The sequence below is a fragment of the Hyaena hyaena genome, unplaced genomic scaffold (assembly GCF_003009895.1).
Source record: "Hyaena hyaena isolate Hyena2069 unplaced genomic scaffold, ASM300989v1 scaffold_688, whole genome shotgun sequence".
NCBI lineage: Eukaryota > Metazoa > Chordata > Mammalia > Carnivora > Hyaenidae > Hyaena > Hyaena hyaena.
The window spans coordinates 388,835-408,367 of NW_024081317.1; the positions used below are offsets into that span (position 1 = coordinate 388,835).

General features: G+C 37.6%; 1 protein-coding gene across 3 annotated transcripts in view; it reads left to right on the plus strand.

The window, feature by feature from the left end:
* Positions 1–19,533, plus strand: part of CHL1 (cell adhesion molecule L1 like) — an 80,753-nt gene that overhangs the window by 25,260 nt on the left and 35,960 nt on the right. For all 3 annotated transcript variants that reach the window (XM_039217392.1, XM_039217394.1, XM_039217393.1), the window contains 5 exons: positions 2,048–2,168; positions 6,921–7,105; positions 12,470–12,601; positions 18,162–18,302; positions 18,634–18,745. In XM_039217392.1, the coding sequence (XP_039073323.1) occupies positions 2,048–2,168; positions 6,921–7,105; positions 12,470–12,601; positions 18,162–18,302; positions 18,634–18,745 (691 nt within the window). The remainder of the gene's footprint in view (positions 1–2,047; positions 2,169–6,920; positions 7,106–12,469; positions 12,602–18,161; positions 18,303–18,633; positions 18,746–19,533) is intronic.

Consider the following 19,533-nt stretch of genomic DNA (forward strand, 5'->3'; position numbering starts at 1 on the left):
AGAGGAAGAAAGAGAATCTCAACACAGGGCTCAATTCTACAACCCTGGGATGATAACCTAAGCCAAAATCAAGAGTCGGACACTCAATCAACTGAGCCACCCAGGCGCCCCAGTATGTATATATACATATACATATACATATACATATACATATACATATACATATACATATACATACTTTAAATGTTTATTTATAATTTTTGAGAGAGAAAACATGATCAGTGGGAGGGCAGAGAGAAAGGGAGACAGAGGATCCAAAGCAGGCTCCATACTGTCAGCAGTGAGCCCAATGTGGGGCTCAAACTCATGAACTGTGAGATAATGACCTGAGCTGAAGGGGGGGCTTAACTGACTGAGCCACCCAGGTGCCCCCAAATATTTACATTTGGGTTTCCCAAGATTTCTGTCATTGTTGAGTGACACTTTGGTTGATAGTTGTTACATGTAGATAGAAAAAAGAAATAGTTGACTTTCAACAGAAGTAGAGTTAACACTCAGTTTAAGAAAGTTAAATTGTCATTTTTCTCATAAGACTTCTCAGAATATTTAATATCGGGCTATAAATCTAAGTATATAGTTTGCAGCATTTTACAAACTCATTTGTCTGTGAAATATTACACTTTTCCCCCCACAGAACAGGTACTAGAACTAGTGTTGTATGGAAGATGACTGAGTGAACCTGAATTATGTACTTAGTTTTCCACAATAAGAATCATTTACAAATGTTCTTCCTGTCATCAGGGCCAGTGGCATCATCTGGATATCTTATACACTGTCAACATCAGAAGAGCGGAAAGAGGGCTCAGTGCCTTCTCAGTTTGAAGGTGGACTGATTAAATATACACCCCCCAACTTCATTATCATTGAGGTCAATAACCCAGACATGTACATTGTATCTTTACATCCCTCAGTAAAAATAATTGCATATAGTGTGTGTTCAACAATTATTTTTTGATAAACTGACACTTGTAAGGAAGCTATAATACGTGTACACTGCTATCAGGGCTTTTCATTTCTCTGCTCTGAATGTCAGCTGTTTACACTTTTCACATCATGTCAAGTCACATTGACATTGGATGGACAAAAAACAATTTGTGAGAACATTTGGGAATGATGTTAAAAATGACATTGAAAATGAAAGTCCTCATTTGCCGTTGTATTTGAAAAGCATTCTTGAGGATATAACAAGTGGAACATTTCAATACATAGTTAGTGAAACTGCTTGCTTATCATTCCCTAAAACAGTGTGTTCTTTGAGGGACTGAGATTGTAAATAGAATCACCTTAAAGAACCTGCTAACTTCATAGATCCATGGTGTCCTCCATAGACTTCCTGTATCAGAATTTCTGGGAGCAAGGCTAAGGAAGCTATATTATAACAAGAATCTTATAAAATACTTTGGCATACTACATTAAATTCAAATACATACACAGCCATTAGACATGGTAAGGTATGGTTAAACTGTAGAATATAAAATTCATAGGCTCTCAGTTAACTTCTAAGGACATTCATCAAGAAACTATCTTTAGGGTGCCTGGGTGGCTCAGTGGGTTAAGTGGTGGACTTCAGCTCAGGTCGTTTGTGAAGCAGCTCACCATTTGTGAGTTCAAGCCCCACATCGGGCTCTCTGCTATCAGCTCAGAGCCTGGAGCCTGCTTCAGATTCTGTGTGTGTGTGTGTGTGTGTGTGTCTTTGCTACTTCCCCACTTGTGCTCTCTCCCTTTCTCTCTCTCTAAATAAACTTTAAAAAAAATCTAATTATCTTGAACCATACTTGAACTTGCGAAATTTGAAGGTATGTGTTAAGTCATGACCTTAAAACTTGGTGCTACACTAAGTTAATGCATCTGAGGGACAGTCCATGCTTCATGCTAAGAATGGAGTCTATTTAAATGGCAATATATTAAATATATATCTATGTATATATACATAGGAGCATATAGGTACATATATTTTAAGTATGTTTTAAGAAAGATTTAGTGCCACAGGATTTTAACCATCTTCATTTGGAAAATAAATATATGATTTTTCTTTTCTGTATTATAGCAAATTCGATCAAGCAAAGAAAACCCAGACTGCTGTTGCCACCTCCTGAAAGTGGCAGTGAGTCCTCTATTACCATCCTCAAAGGGGACACCTTGCTGCTTGAGTGTTTTGCTGAAGGCCTGTGAGTAACTTGACCTCTGTTCATGACTTTGTCCATCCATTTCTACACAGAATAATGCTTTTGTTAAGCAGTTAATCCTACATACACATTTTTAAATGATTTCTTTAAAAAAATTCTGTTACTACTTTTCTGGAGGAAGTAATTTGCACTTCACTCTACAGACTTCAGGCTGTGACTGAGATTGATTTCTAATTAGATTGCTCTGTCAGTTTGTGATAGTGTGAATGGAGGTGACAATGACAACATTCTCCTTACCTAAGTCAGTACGGGGATACCATCCTCAGAGCTTGAAGTTGTTAGTTGCCAGTCTCTTACTGAGGGTGCCAGGTTTTTGTGTCTGCTGTCATATTTTGCCCCACTCCTTGTATGTTATGGGTTCTTATTGCTTTCCAGGTTGCAAGGAGCTTTATTTATCTTTTATTTCACCCTGCTGCCCTTTGCATACAGGGAGGTCCAGATCATGTAATTTTAGAGAATGCACCTAAAAATATAATTAACTCAGTTTCTTCTCATTGGAAAAATCAGCGCATGTTTCCAAATCCTCCAAAAAACAGCTAAGGAAATTTCACTCGGTCATCTCTTGAAAATGTTACACTTATTGAGTAAATATCCTAAGTCTCTGTAAATAAGGACCATCTTATTTAATACTTAGTCAAAGGCCTCTTATAGCGGGGCACCTGGTTGGCGAACTAGGATTCGAAATTTTAAAAATTGGATTCATTCATAATTCAGCGTATATCCTGAATGGGTGATTTTAAATTGGTTTATGAAGAAAAAAACAATTTTAATAGCTTTGCAGCCCCTCAGCTTTGTACATGTGTCTTTCCATCTAGCAAAGATATATAGGTGGCATATGTGTTTGAAATTGCCAACGCGTAGTTGAGGTGAATGAGGTAGAGGTGCCTTGTGGCATGACCTCTGTTCGGGAAGTTTGGTCTCCGTATCATGTGCGAAGATGGCAGCCCAGGTTTAGATTGGATCACGACGGTAACCACCTGCTCTGTTGTTCTTCTTCGTGTGTGTTTCCAGTGGCAGCAGTTCAGTTCTTTCAGGGTTCAAGGGTGTTCGTGGTTGACCTTTGGACAGCGTGAGCACTTCAGTGATTATTTTTTCCTTATTTCCCATAAATGCCATAATTTACCTCTGGACTTGACTGGGAAATGCATGGATTTTCAAAATAATGGAAATGCTACTCAAGGGTTTTGTGGAAGAAAGAAGTTTTTAAATCATAATGTTCTGTAGTAACAGAAGTACTAGAACTAGGACATTGTTCATTATGTGGCAGGCCCGGGAGTTTGCACTTGACATGTGTTAGCGCCTTTCATGCTCAGCACATTTCAAGGCAGTCATTATTCCCATTTGCAGGTTAGGTAAATGAAGCCTAGAGGCTTGAATGAACTTCTTCAAGCTCAGTGTAAAGAGGAGCTGGAATTCCATCCTGTTGTCTCCTAAACTACCTCTAGATTTAATGTATTTCAGTTCAACCAAATGAACGGTTCTGTTCAATTTGGGTTGGAGGTGGAGGAAGGAGGAAACAAAGTATGGCATTGTTTCTGAAGCTGATGAGCTGAACTGTCCTGTAGTCTATATTTCAGTAAATGGTTAGTGATAATGAAAATGTTGATACTATTCATTAAAACAGGAAAACTTTCATAAAGAAACTGATGTGTGTGTGTGTGTGTGTGTGTGTGTGTGTGTCTGTGTGTGTGTGTGTGAGGGGGGTTAGAACCTATAGATCCTGTGAATAAGGCAGGAATTGTGAATAGTTAAAATGACACTGAATCTCATTCAAAAGTGTAGGCACTGAGTGGAAAGTGCACATGGAGGTGCCAGTTAATCTCGCTCACACCCTGTGGAAGCTTCATTAGGATTAGAGGGGGGTATTGTCGCTTCCCTCTGTTGATTATTGGTCTCAAACTGTTTCTTCACTTTCTTCCCTCTCTATCATGCAAATTCTTGAGTTTAAGGTAGGTGTGATTCTGTTGCAAGGTGCTACACTATAAAAATGTAGGAAGAACAAGGAAGTATACTAACAAAAATTTGCTGGACAAGGACCGGAACAAAATTTGAGAGTATGAGATAGTGTATGTTTGTATATAAAAAGGGATTAAGGGGTGCTTGGGTATCTCAGTCGGTTGAGCATCTGACACTTGGTTTTAGCTCAGGTCATGATCTCATGGTTGGTGAGATGGAGCGCCTCATTGGGCTCTGAGCTGCCAGTGCAGAGCCTGTGTGGGATTCTCTCTCCCTGCCTCTTTCTGCCCCTCGTGTTTCTCTTTCTCTCTCAAAATAAATACATAAACCTTTTTAAAAAGGTGATTAAGCAGTATATTTTCCCTCAAAATTTTATTGCTGAAATGCTGTTAGTAAATGTTCCTTAAATTTTAAAGGAAAGGAAAAATTTGACAAGAATATAGCTGGACATTCTTCGAATAGGAGAGCTATGTCTGTACAGATAAATTAGGTCTCACGTGTACCTGCTACTTGTAGATAATCATTTTTATTCTGTTCTTTCAAGGGATTGGTATAAAGGATTAGACTGGTTTTCAAGGACTGGCAAGGAAGAAAGGAAGGAAGGAAGGAAGGAAGGAAGGAAGGAAGGAAGGAAGGAAGGAAGGAAGGAAGGAAGAAGGGAGGGAGAGAGGGAGGGAAGGAGGGAGGATCCTGTAGAATCTTGCAGAAAGTGAGATGCTTGCACTATTAAAGCATGAACTCATGGAAAAAATGGTTTGAAGGAACTGAGGTCCGTAGCAGCCTATAATTTGGCGAATTGCCATTTTGACAGATGGCATGGAGAGTAAGCAGTTAGGAGACTTGAGTTTCTGCATCCTGTTAGGTGGTGTGCTCAGGAAGCCGCCAGCTAATATCCTCTCCCAGCCGCCTGTCTGCACATCATTACTGTTTCCCACAGAAGTGTGCCCTGTACTCAGACTGGTCAAATATAAAGTGTGGTTCCAGATCTGTAAGGCAGGTTAAAGGCTTGAGCCTTGAATGGAGGAGGGGAAGAGACTAAATGTGTGTAAATTAAGAGACTTACCTCTTTACCTTCTATATATTTTTTGCATAACAATGGAATTCTTTTAATGAAATAAATGACAGAAACACTATGAGGTCATTGTTCAGTTATTAACTACTATTTAGTTCAGCTAAAAGCATATATCCCAAGAATAGACAGTTAGTAAGCGAAAAGGGATACAAAAATCATAAATATAATAAAACACAGAGATGAAAAGAGCAAGTTTATTGTTAGACAAACTTAAGTTCTAACATGTCATTTATTACCCCAGTGACATGAAGTAAATTAATTAACTTCTTGGAGCTTTAGAATCTTCACTGATAAAAATAAATAAACAAAAAAAACAAATAAATAAATACATAGAATTTTCACAGATAAAGTGACGATAACAATGCCCATCTTTAGAACCTGTCAGTAACTTGTAGCTATTCATAATAAAAATAAATAGAGCAAGGAAAACCAGCATCAATAAACATAGCAAAATTAAGTTTATTCCAGTCATATAACCCAACCAGAGAGGAGAAATTTTAAAAAATCAGTTAATATCAGCCATCAGTGTTTTCTTCTGTTTTTTTAATTTTTTTAATGTTTGTTTATTTTTGAGAGAGAGAGACCGAGAGAATGTGAGCAGGGGAGGGGCAGAGAGAGAGGGAGACACAGAATCTGAAGCAGGCCCCAGGCTCTGAGCTGTCAGCACTGAGCCCGATGTAGGGCTCAAACTCATAAACCGTGAGATCATGACCTGAGCCGAAATCGGATGCTTAACATCAGGCTGAACCACCAAAGCGCTCCAGCCATTGGTGTTTTCCACATAATTTTTAAATCACAAAAGTCATAAAGGGCACCGATCCTCTGCTTCTCTGGTTTTCCTGAACTGGGATTTTTCTTAAACCCAGCTGCCTTGATTCCCACTACTGTTTTCTTCCGTAAGGTGGAGAGAGTTATCCTCTTAATCTATGACACATTATCAGTTTGGTTTTAGTTTAGTTTGATTTTTGAGTTTTTTGTTTTGTTTTGTTTTGCTTGGGTCATCTCATCTTTCTATGCAAGGGAGATGTGATTCATTCGCCCCATCCTCCTCATACACACTTTTCTCTATTCTCCAGTAAAGGAAGAAAGCCACCTGGGGGTAGGCATGTCTGTGCAAAGCCCACCTTGCCCTAAACCAGGCTGATTCTTGGTCCAGCCATCACCTATGGCTATCACATCTGAGCTATGTTCTCCACCATCAGTTTCATTTGGACTTAGAGGGTATCATTTTCCTCTGTTTACTGTTGGGTCCTACTTTATCTTGTTTTTTCAAACTCATACAGGGAGGAGGGCTATTATTTCTAGCCACTTCAAATCACCTACAAGGAGGTTTCACACCTGCAATATATCTTGCAAATATTAAAAACTTTAAAAAATCTTTTAATATTTCTGTGGATCCAATTACCCACCCTTTATTTCTACTTACTGGTTCAGCTATTATAGATAGTTAGCCCTCTTAATAAAAGAAACATGATTTCCATGGAAGTAGACCAGGAAAGGAGCTTGCAGTAAAAGAGACCTGATCCGATCTGATGTTCAGCATTGATGGTGGTGTGCAGGTCCGTGTACTGGGAAGGCTGATTGTCACTTACTGGAACTCTGAGAGCATGTAGAAAAGCCATATGTTAAGTGATGTATCCTATGAGTCTCTCTGAACTTAATTTTGCAGTTTAAAAAAAGTTTATCATTTATTTACTGTTTTGCAGGCCAACTCCAAAGGTCAGCTGGAACAAAATAGGTGGTGATTTACCCAAAGGAAGTGAAACAAAAGAAAATCATACCAACACTTTGAAGATAGAGAATGTTTCCTACTGGAACAGAGGGAATTATCGCTGCACAGCCAACAATTTCTTAGGATCAACCACTCATGATTTTCATGTTATAGTAGAAGGTACATTCCCCATGTTGATTTATTTTTCTTCTATTAAAAAAAAAAAAGATGAATTCCTATATGTAGTGGACCTGTATTTCCAAAGCATATATGTTAAAACAGGTAAGCTGTTTAAACTTTTATTTTTAAAGTGGGTTTTGGACTATATTATACTTCAGTTAACCAGATTTGACATTTACTCTGCAAAACCTTGTAAAAGGGACAAACAGCAAGAAAAGATCTCATGTTAGGGATTAAACACACGACTTCAACACAACTTTTATTATACATATGACACTGCATGATATTAAATCATAGAAGTAAGCAGTACAAAGACAGAAATTATTACGATGAGCTTGAGAAAAAGCTTGGAGTTTGTTTCCCAGTGCTGTGCTTAACTTGCTGTGTCCTTGATCAGTTTACTTTGCCTTTCTGTCCTCACTTTCTTCCTCAAAGAAAAGAGGGTGTTAGACAAATTATCTTAGTTCTTTCCTAAATACATTTTTTTGGGTCCATATCTTGAGTTCACATGATGTTCAATATGTTACTTATGGGGAAAGAGTAGACTGGGTGCTGTGAATATTAATTTTTTATCAAAAGTTGCAAAATACACATTATATTCAAGTCATCTTTGTAAACCCAAGCCTTTTGTTCAATAGAGGTTTCACTATTATTTCTTGTATTCATAGAAATAAGTAGGCCATGATGTCATCATTTAAAAAGGGGGGAAGCCACACAATGTGGATATTGGGGCTGTACCTGCCCTGCAAGTAAGGTTTATTTGGGCATCTTATGAAGCTAATTGATGCACCCTGTTTTCTATGGGTCTAATTACACTGAAGTCTCTTATCTATGGTTTGGTTGACTGAATTGATCAAATTAATGGATTGATTACTGAATTTGTACTCATTTAGTGCTGTGAAGGCTTAACTAGTAAAAGGAATTGTCTCTTTCAGGGTCCCATTTAGTGAACTGATGCTCTAGCATTTCCATTTATATTCCAATAATGTTTACCTCTTAAACCTTAAATTTGCACAAGGAACATCTAAGTAAAAAGCTACCTGTTTTAATTAATGAGAAAAAAATGAAGATTTAGACACAGATTCCATTTACAAGTAAACGTTAAGATAATTGTTTTAGTCTAGCTACTGTTTGGAATAACGCCATGTTTCCAAGACCTCACCCACAATGTATATGGCTAGTGAAGTTATGAAGCATGGAAAACCAAAGATGAGAATATCATTTTCTTTGAATCAACAGAAGCAAAACCTATATAAGTGAAATCTCAATATAATACATAAATATCAACATCTGCCATCAGTGATATATTCCTCTGATTTGAAATTATTCACAAAGAAATTCAGAAAGGAAGAGTTTGAGATGTTTATATGTATATATTTTTTAGTCATCATTTGCTGCTGCTGCTTTTCTTTTTTCTTCATTTGATGCTTCTACATAAATCGGCTACAGCACGCAACAGGGATGTTTTTCTGTAACCCCCTACCCCTGCCCCGGTGCAAACATATCTACAAACCAGACATGTCTAGTTGTTAAATGCTCCTACTCCAAATTGCTGACTATTAGAAATCCTTCCAGATGGCTGGAACATTGCTACAGTAGCTGAATATTTTAACAATCTGGCCATGGTTTTCTTGACTATAAGACTGAAGCTTTCAAAAGAATTGCAAGGGTTGCAAAGAAAAAAAAAATCAAGGATGTAAACTTAATTATGCAATTCAAAATGTTGACTATAGGACTCCAAAGGAATATAGGTTTCCTGAACGAATTGTCCTCACTATTCATAAAACAGCTATTAGCACTATTGAGATGTAAATTATGTTTTTATTAGGAACATTTAATCTTTTCTCCTTAATGAGAAGCTACTAAATGTGCCCTCTGTTGTATGTTTTAGGAGTTTCTTTTCACACATGCCAAGTGAAAAGCAAACTGGGCTCAAGAAGTCATTTTTTTCTTTTCTTTTTTAAGTGTGAAACCAAGAAATACAACCTTCATTAATCATACGCACGGATGAGCTTACTTTAATTCAGTTGTCTTCTACCTTCCTGTATCTTCTTTCCGTTTTTTTTTTTTTTTGGTCTCTTGTTTAGAAACTCAAATTAAGCAACAAGGATTACCATATGATCATGAAGCAATGCAACTGTGAATTTTGAAAATCAAGTCCATTCTGAAAGCACCCATTTGTGCTTAAGTAAAAGCATGTATTATAGTCTCTGTATATGTGGTATGTCTTCTTTATTACTATCCACAGTCAAATTCTGTAATTTAAGTTAAAACATCCTAAATATAAAGACTGTGCATTTTCAAATTCTCTAATACAAGTAAATAAAAACAACCAGGATGTCTTGATAAGGCACTGTTATCCTTTCTAGATATCTATGCTATAAATAGTATGCATTCAATAAAAAGAGATATATTAAAATGACATCTAAACATTCTAAATCCAGAAATCAGAATATGACCATAATCACATTTCAACTGATTATTTAAAAATAAACCCCCACCAACTTCCACCACTCTCATGTTGTAAACTTTTGAACTATTTAAAACTTTTAATTTTAGTGTAATAGGAAAATATTTATATATAATTATATACCCATAATTGTCTTGCATTTTAAAAAAGATACCATGAACTGGAATGCAATTCAGTCGTTGATATACTTAAGAAAGCCTTGTTTTCAAATGAACTATTTTTTCTGAGAAGTTACAATTAAATCCAAGGTTAACAAACCTCACAATTTTGGTTTAATAAAATATAGGTATTTAGTAGGAATCTGTTACTAAGAAAATAGCTCTGTGTTGTTTAATAGGAATCAAAGTTCCAATTTTACTGCATTTTCCTTCCAGTGATAAATGTTTCTCATTAACTTGCTTATTATATTCTAAATTTTCAGTCATTTGCATCTCACTTTTTATCAACATAGGTAAATTATCATCTTTTTTATATATAATTATGACAAAATGAGTAAAGTTGCAACATGAGTTGTTTTCATCAGTTACCACGTATCTTAAGATAATCGATAAAAGAATGGGATTCAGTGATGTTTTCCATTTTAAGTGGGGTTGTTTTTCCTTTCTCTTGAGGTTTTTTTTTTTTTTTTTTGCCTTTCAACTAAATCTTACCATTCAGGAATAGAGTTACATGTTCTAAGCTTTGGAAAACATCTGTTTGTTCTCTCTCCTTGGGTGTCCCTAGCCTAACTTCATTCACCAAAAATACCCTGATCCATAGCCAGTGTCCTCAGGCTCACTCTGCATTCTTTTGTGAACAAAGTAGCAACTAGCTAAATATGTTCAACCAAGACCCTGGTTGATGATGACCCTGATGAGACCCTGAATTACTAGAAGTCAGTGATTCCCTCCTATCCAATGTTCCTTCATTCCCCCCTATGCCTTTTTCACTGGAGTCTTTGGGGATCAATCATTTCAATTCACCTCGTAATTATTCCACGTGTGTCTGTTCTCTTCGTGCCAGCAGAGCAGACACAGGAAGGGTGAGATTCCACCGTGGCTCTGTATTTATCTGAGAAGGATCAAACAAATGCCTGAGCATTTATAAAGAAAGTTTGTTCAAAAGGGTTAAAGTAAAGTTTAGCGATGATTGAATGTATAAAACCTCTTGGTATCACCCTCCAGTGGATAGATGTTGGAGGAGCTTGGACTTGGAAGTACAGAGTGAAAGTTGGTAAAGCAATGTGGCCTTGGTTCCTATCAGTGGTCTAAATTAATAAAATAGTAATTAACTAGCAATAACATCCCTTTCTTGTGATGAGAACTTTTAAGATCTATTCTTTTAGCAGCTTTCAAATGTGCAAACAGTATTATTGACTACAGCATGCTATATATTTATTACATCCCTATGATTTATGTTTTTACATTTAAGTTTTGCTCTGAAAGCAATAATATTAGTTTGCTGTTTTAACATGGAAATTTTCATGTTCTTGGATTTTTTTTCCCGAATGTCTAATTTTATTGTGGTTGTGTGAAAAGACAAAAAAATAACAATAACATAAAAAACGTATGTATACACACACCTTAGAGAATCATATTCATAATCTACAATCTGTAAATATTAGTCGTTTAAGTCAAAATGCAATAGTCCAAATTATAAACTGTGAATCATATACAGTTTATACAGTTTATAATTTGGACTATTGCATTTTGACTTAAATGACTAATATTTACAGATTGTAGATTATGAATACACATATTTACTTTAAATAATTAAATACTTAATATTAAATTTAAATACTAAATATTTAAATAATTAAATATAATTAATAGGGTACACCCCTTTCTTGGATTTGAATTTGCAGGGTTATTTGTATATTTTTGTTTTTCTTCATGACTTTATAGGCTTTTCCTTTTGACATAATCCTTTTCTTTCCCCTTAAAAAAGGAAGTTTACGTAACTTTTTTTTTTCATTTCGCATATATATATCTTTAAGAGAGGTTCTGTTTTGACTAAAAATGGAAATCCAAAAATGTCTTGGGGGAAATAACCAAGCAACACTTGATGGAAATGACTACCTGCAGGTGTTGTGCAATTTTCTCTGGAATCAAATTATCCAAACCATCCACACTTTAATCTAAATCTTTTATTCACTCCTGACATACTAATATACTTAAGGTGACAAGACATGGCAGTAATATTTCCACTAAAGACAAATGTCTCATTCTGCACTGAAACACCACTTAGAATTACAATTTTGGAGCAATAGGACATGCCAAGATGCAAGTAATTTAAATACATTTTTCCTCCATTGTTTTCAGGACAAAAAGCTAAATGTTGCTTTTAGGCTTTCTTCTCCCTGTGTTACAAAAAAATAATCTCTAGGAAAATAATGTTTCTCACATTTCTAAGATAGATAGTTGATATCGGTATGGGTATATAAATGCTACAAAGTCATTAAGAAATATATAAAATAAATGCTGAACATTTCAAGTTCATTTAAAAATTCTCCAGATACATGTATCAAATATCAGCCTTTTTAGATGCCTTGCTGCAGCTTGAAAATAAGCCGTCGCCAGCACTAAATAAACTTAACCATCTGCTTATCCCTCCTTCACTTTCTGTTAATGAGGTAGGTACTTGTGATGCTGAACAAAGTGATGGTATACATGTTAATTTTATTATACATGCTAAGAGTCCATATTAGATTATGCACACACATCACACATGCACACACCCTCTAACACAGAAAACTGTGTCCACCTTGCCTGACAGAACATTTACAAAAAAGAGCTAGTGTGAAACACTTTATTGTGTCTGCCATCTGCTGGCGCATCATAGAAACACAGGACTTAACGTTTTCAGACCTTCTGGCATGGTTAAAATCACTTATGATCTCTTCACTTTACTTCCAGAGCCTCCTCGCTGGACAAAGAAACCTCAGAGTGGTGTGTATAGCACTGGGAGCAGCGGTATCTTGTTGTGTGAGGCAGAAGGAGAGCCTGAGCCCACAATCAAGTGGAGGGTCAATGGCTCCCCGATTGACAGTAAGTGAAAATACCAATTGTGATGCAGTGCTGGAGGCCATGGTGTGCTCTGACGGCTGATAGGCCCACACCCTGATTATGTGTAAGATGGGAGTTGGAAAGTGGCTGGACCATCAAGACAGATCTAGGCAGGAAATCCAAAGTTGAATCTTTCCCAGCATTTTGATTTATGCTTACATTTATGGAAAGGCAATAAATAACATTTGTACTCGTTGGGTCATTTTATTAACTATATATAAAAATAAGGTTAAAAAAGTAAAGTGACTGAAGGAGAATGAGAATTCAAGGAGAAAATCCCATTGCTCTCCTTCTCCCTGAGAAGTTAACGCAGCGACCTAGTGGTTGAGAACCTGGTAATAAAGTCAGGACTTCCCTTAGACCCAAGCAACAGTGACCCCCGGCCCTGGGTTCTGTTCTTCATAAGGACCTGCTCTGGCCATTCTTTGGTCATGTCTGCCAAAGACATTGAGAAATTCATGGGCCAAAGAGACCTGTACACATGCCTCCATCCCTGGCTCCCTTCATGTTCTTGACTGAGCTCCAGGAGTACAAAAGACCAGAAAAATCCCTGCCTAGTCAACTCTCAGCCATCCCAAATGAGCTGGGCATGGAAAGGCAGGGATGCACAAAGGCTACAGGCTGGTTCTCCCTATTCTCCCATCCATGTTCCAGCATAGAACTCTGAGAAGTCCAAAAATCTGCAATTTGCACCTACAGCTCTTGCCATTTTGAATGTCTTTGTTCAAATAGAATAAATCTTATTTGTCAACTGATTGGCTTAATTTTGAGCATTTATATCACTGAGATATATATATATGTTGCTTCTTTTTTTTTTTTTTTTTTTTGGTCCTGGACCCATCATATCAAGCGTAGACATCTGGTGGTTCATAGACCTGGGGTCGCATCTAGGCTGTGCACCTTCCCGTGAATATGATCTTGAGTTGTCTACTGACCCTCACAAAGCTTTAGTTTTTTGTTTTGTTTTGTTTTGTTTTGTTTTCACAGCACAACAGAGCTAATCGTGGTTGGTTGTGATGGAATGAAGTTATTGTGTTCAAGCACCCAGGACACTGGTTTATCTGAACAACATTATGAGAGTCTATAAACTCTGGGGCCAGAATGCCTGTGTTTGCATCTACACTCTATCATTTACTAGTTGTGTAATTGGGCCTGTTACACTCTTAAAATCTGCTTCCTCATCAGTAAAATGGGCATAAAAATTGTACCAACTCATGGGTTGTTACGTGGATTAAAGGAAACACCATGCAAAGAATGCTCAGGACAGGGACACTCCTAAAGTATTTTACTATTTACTTTACTAATATTGTTGTCACATAGCAAGAACTCGGGAAACCTTAGCCTTCATTATTGAAATCTTCAAATTTGAGATTTTTATTTCCTCATCTCTTTAGAGAACAGACTAACAAATGAATGATAAGGCTTCAGGTAGATCAGAGGGAAAGAAAAACAATTGTTTTTAAAGAATGGTAAGGATGCTAAAATAAGAAATAGGGATTATCTGGAACATAAATCATAAAACTATATATCTGAATGGCACTTGGCTGTTTCTGAAGGACATTCATATATTGCTTTGAATCCTCAAATGAATACTTTTAGTGGATGTATGATAATTCATATTTAACAGATCAATTCTTTCATTCAGTAATTTTTATTGAATGCCTTCTTTGTGCCAGGGCTGACTGGCCTTATGCTGGGAAGGTAGCAGTGAATAAAATGAACTGACCCTGTTCCTGTGGACCTGACATTCTAGTGGGGGGAGTCAATCAATAGACAAATAAGCGCATAAATCTGTGCTGTAAGTGTGGTAAATAAAAAATAGCTGAGTAAGGGATGGGTGTAATATAAGTTCAGGACCAAGAGTGGCCCTTTTATTTTAAGGTAATACTAGGAAGCTTCCCATGGTAATTTACCTTAAATAGAAGATCTGACAGAGTTGAGGGGGCATCCATCCATGTGTAGAAGAGCTTCCAGAGTAGAGGTCAGTGAGTGCAAAGACCCTCAGATATGTTTGGAGTGTAGATGTAAAGCAAGGAGTCCAGTGTAGCTGAAGCTGAGTGAGTGGTCTGTGCTCAGACCAGGATCAATTGGCAGATGCAGGGGCCAGGCCACATCATACCTAAACTTGAAAGCCCATCTGGGGACTTGGATTCTATTGTAAATAAGATGGGCAACTCTTGGAGGATTTTGAGCAGAAGAATGACATGATCTAATCTATTGACAAAGGGCTTTTCTGACCTCTGAATGGAGAATCAGTGGTATGACTACACCAGTTAGAAGCTGCCTGGAAGACCCTGGGACCTAGGGCTAGGTTGGTAGTGGTAATGATTAGGTTCTGGATGTATTTCCAAAGGAGAGCCAGTAGGTTTGTTCATGGTTGAGGAGGTCAAGGCTGAAAATAAACAGCTGAATAATGGCAGGTGTAGAAACCAAAGCCTCGTCCTTGAGTCCAAGCTCAGTGTTCCTTCCACAGCTGTCAACCACCACTCTCCTTGCTCCCCTGCAAATGAGTTATAGCCATTTATAGGTTGGGATGCTCGATGACAGTGGGCTAACTGAATGAACTTAAATCTCTCTGAGCTTATAATTCTAGCAATTCCATATCCTTTATATGTAGTGTTTCAAAATTACATGAAAACAATTACCCTTAGGGCACCTGAGTGGCTCAATCAGATAAGTGTCCAACTCTTGGTTTTGGTTCAGGTTATGATATCACAGTTTCATGAGCTCAAGCCCCGTGTCAGGCTCTGCCCTGGCAGCCTGGAGCCTGCTTGGGATTCTGTGTCCCTCCCTCTCACTCTGTCCTTCCCCCACTCATGCTGTCTCTGTCTCTCTCAAACTAAATAAATTATCTTTTAAAAAAGTGATTACTTTTATTGAAAACAGGCTTAACCTTTTTCAGATGCTTTGCCTCCAATATTTGTGAGCCTCCTAATAAGCCCTGCAGAAGAGATTTTTTTTTAATTCTCCCGTTTGCACATGTGGCAACTGGGGCTCAGGGAGGTCACATTACTTAATTAAGGACACAACCGCAGTAAATTTATAGGTTTTAAAAAATTTTTTAATGTTTTTATTTATTTTTGAGAGAGAGAAAAGGAGCATGAATGGGGGAGGGGCATAGAGAGGGAGACATAGAATCTGAGGCAGGCTCCAGGCTCTGAGCTATCAGCACAGAGCCCGATGTGGGGCCCAAACTTGTAAACTATGAGATCATGACATGAGCAGAAGTTGGACACTTAACTAACTGAGCCACCCAGGTGCCCCAACCCTAGTAAATTTAGAGCTAAACGTGGAACCCAGAAATGATTAAAGTCTCAAGGCTGAGGTTGCTCCCAGTGTATTGCATTATCACCCACTGAGCTGACCAAAGACAACTTACGGCCCACTTAGTGTTGACACTGATAGAGACCTGACTTTCTTGAATCCTGGGAGCTCCTGTTAGCCTTGGCTTGTATGCAGCAACACCCTGCAGCTTCTGTACCCATCCCAGAGGGTGGTGTAAAGCCAAGCTCAGCTGTTAGTCATCTCAAACCTGAGGCTACAGTTTCATTTCTTCTTTTTGTAAAGCTATGTTTGCTTCAGGGCTTAACCATGGACAGATGGTACAAGGAATCTAAAGAGAGTGATGGGGTTAGCTCTGAAAGATGTAGAGCTGGGTATCAGGTATAGGGATGCAGAATCAGTTCAGAGACTCAGGCCTTTGCAGCCTTAAAGAACTTCGGAGAGCTCTTCTCCATGTCAGCCCTCAAGGGAGAAACGGCCCTGCAGGACTATCAATTTTCTACTGTTGCTCTACAAATAATCACTAATTTAGGGGCTTAAAATAGTGTATTTGTATTGTTTTACAATTCTGTAGGTTAGAAGTCCAACAAAGCCTCACGAGGCTGAAATCAAGGTGTCAGCCATGCTGTGTTCCTTTCTGGAAGAACTAGGAGAGAATCCCTTTCCTCATCTTTTCCAGCTCCTAGAGAGAGCCCACATTCCTTGGCAAATACTCTCTATTTTCAAAGTCAGCATCATTGCATATCTGACCACTCTTTGATAGGCATCTCCTTTTGTCTGGCCACAGCCAGGGAAGGTTCTCTGATTTTAAAGAGCCTTGTAATTACATTGGGCCCACTTGGATAATCCAGGGTAATCCCTCCATCTCAAGGTCCTTAACCTTAATTACCTCTGAAAAGTCCCTTTTGCTATATAAGGTTAAATATTTTTTTAGTGATGGAGATTAGAATGTGGGGATCTCTCGGGGACTATTATTCTGCCTACCACAGGGACCTTCTAAGAATGAAATGCCACCCAACATAAATGGTTTTGAGTCCTTTCAGGAAATATTTACTGACTGCCTCCTCTGTGATAGCTACTGTTCAGGCACTGGAGACACAGTGCATAATGCAGTCAAGGTCCTGCCTACAGACAGTCATAGTCCAGTGTAAAAAAATATTTATTTCTGACTGTCAGAGGGAAAAATGTATATGGAAAGTCTTCTATTTTAATAAACAAATACTCAACATTTTCGACAAACCAAAACTATTTTATAAAATAGAGACACAATAAGAAAAAATTTAGGTTTACTGGTAATCTTGTCGTGTCATTTAAGCTAAAAAAACCTTAACATCTGTGCCCCTCACTCAACATTCCTAGGTAATATGTTTCCTTTACATTGCTTGTTTGTACTGTCACAGTGAGACTGTGAGATTTGGCATGTGGCCAAATATTGTGGGAGGTGGGATTCACTTCTCCAAAATCCAGTACCTCCTTCCACAATGATGATACTAGTGCTGATCCCATAGGGTCCGAGCAGAGTTAATGAGACAATGCATATGCCACTTCTAGCAGAGTTCTTTGGCCCTTCAGAAATCTACTAGAAATGTTAGATATTCTTATTTCCCAAAGATATTTCCAGAATTAGACATGGATCAGGAGTGAGGTAGGATTTATTGCCAAAAAGTAGAAAATCTAGCCCCTGATCCCAAGAGGGGTTTAGTCTTACTGTGAAAAGGAAATATATAAGCTGTGTATACAAAGTGGCTGAATAGCAAAGCAAGACAATTGAAATGAACAGTGCACATAAGAAAATTGTACAGGGGCAGAGAAGTCAAATAGAGGAATAAAAGTGTCAAAGGGGGAACACAGGAGCCAATGTTGGTGGCTTGGGGAGATCACTCTATGTTGATCATGTGATATGTGCTGGGCAGTATTAGGACCTAAATTTACAAGTATGAATAAGGTTTAGTTATAGTGGGACTTGAATGCCAAATGGAAATTTTATTTATGGGTATGGATATGGAGAGGTACTGAGCTTGAGATCAACATATATTTTAGCAATAAATATTAATTTGGTGGAAGATTGAAATTGGAGAAGGGACAGGAAAGAAAAGATCCATGGTTGTTGCTAAGAAATTCTGAAACTTGGCTTCAGTGAACTATTATTCACCCTAAACTGGTCTTAAAATATAAATACTGTGTGACACATTTAATAAATGGTGTATAAATATTTTATGGCCCATTTTTTATCAAACTGACATTCTTTAATCTCTTGTAGAAAATCCATTTGCTGGTGATGTTGTCTCCCCTGGGGAAATCAGTTTTACCAACCTACAACCAAATCATACTGCTGTGTACCAGTGTGAAGCCTCGAATGCCCATGGAACGATCCTTGCCAATGCCAATATTGATGTTGTAGGTATGTAACAGTCTGGGAGCATACCGTTTACCTGCTATTTCCTAAAGGAAGATGCTCAAGATCATACACACAAGTGGACTGAATTCCCAACACACAAAACATGGGGGGAAACATCAAAGTACCTTTCATCTAACATATGAACATTAGCCTTCCTACTAAAATAATACTTTCAAAACATATTGAATTTGGATATTTTTCTTATTCAAGACCATATACCATATTATTCAGTTTCCAATTTTTATTAATGTGACTAGGATATAGAACTTTTTAATTTGTGTGTATTATTTCTTACACGAGCATTTACAACTGTATTTATGTTATTTTCAAATAGATGTCCGTCCCCTGATACAAACTGAAGATGAAGAAAACTATGCCACAGTGGTTGGGTACAGTGCTTTCTTACACTGCGAGTACTTTGCTTCACCTGAGGCCATAGTGTCCTGGTAAGCTGGTACAAGGTTTTCTTAAGAGACTGTCCGTGGCAGATTTCATGCATTGTGTCTTCATCCATCACTTGACATGCTCTTGTTCCGTGTATCCAGTGCCGCTGAGAAATAAGATAGTAAACTTAATTACCTACCTCTCCTGGAATCATTGACTAGATGTGTAGGATTTTGTCAGGTGGGGAGATTAGGGAGAGCCATTTCTGCTTACAAAGGAAAGTGAAGAACTGAATGATTACTGAGATAATTTTATAGAGATAGACTTGGTTTTTCATTTTGGGTATCTCAGAAGTCATGTATTATAGCTGACTCTTGGACATTGTGGAGGTTAGGGGCCAATCCCCATGCATTTGAAAATCTGTATATAACTTTTGTCTCCCCCAAAACTCAGCTATTAATATCCTGCTGTTGACTGGAAGCCTCATGCATAACATAAACAGTTGATTAACACACATTTTGTACATTATATGTATTACATACTACATACTTACACTAATAGCTAACATTTTCTTAAATGTTTTTTCCATATTTCTGGGGTACACAGTTTGTGAGATTTTTTTAATTGTTGCATATTTCCAAAAATTTGTCCAATAGAGTTACTGAAAAAAAATCTATATATAAGTAGACACACACAGTTCAAACCCATGTTGTCTGGAGTTGTCTGTGCTTTTGTGTCATATTTGGGTATTTTCTAAATAATTATCTAAGCCTACATTTGATTCCAAACACATACCCTAAAAACTCTTCCAACATGTATTTTAAATTCAATTTCAGGGGCACCTGGGTGG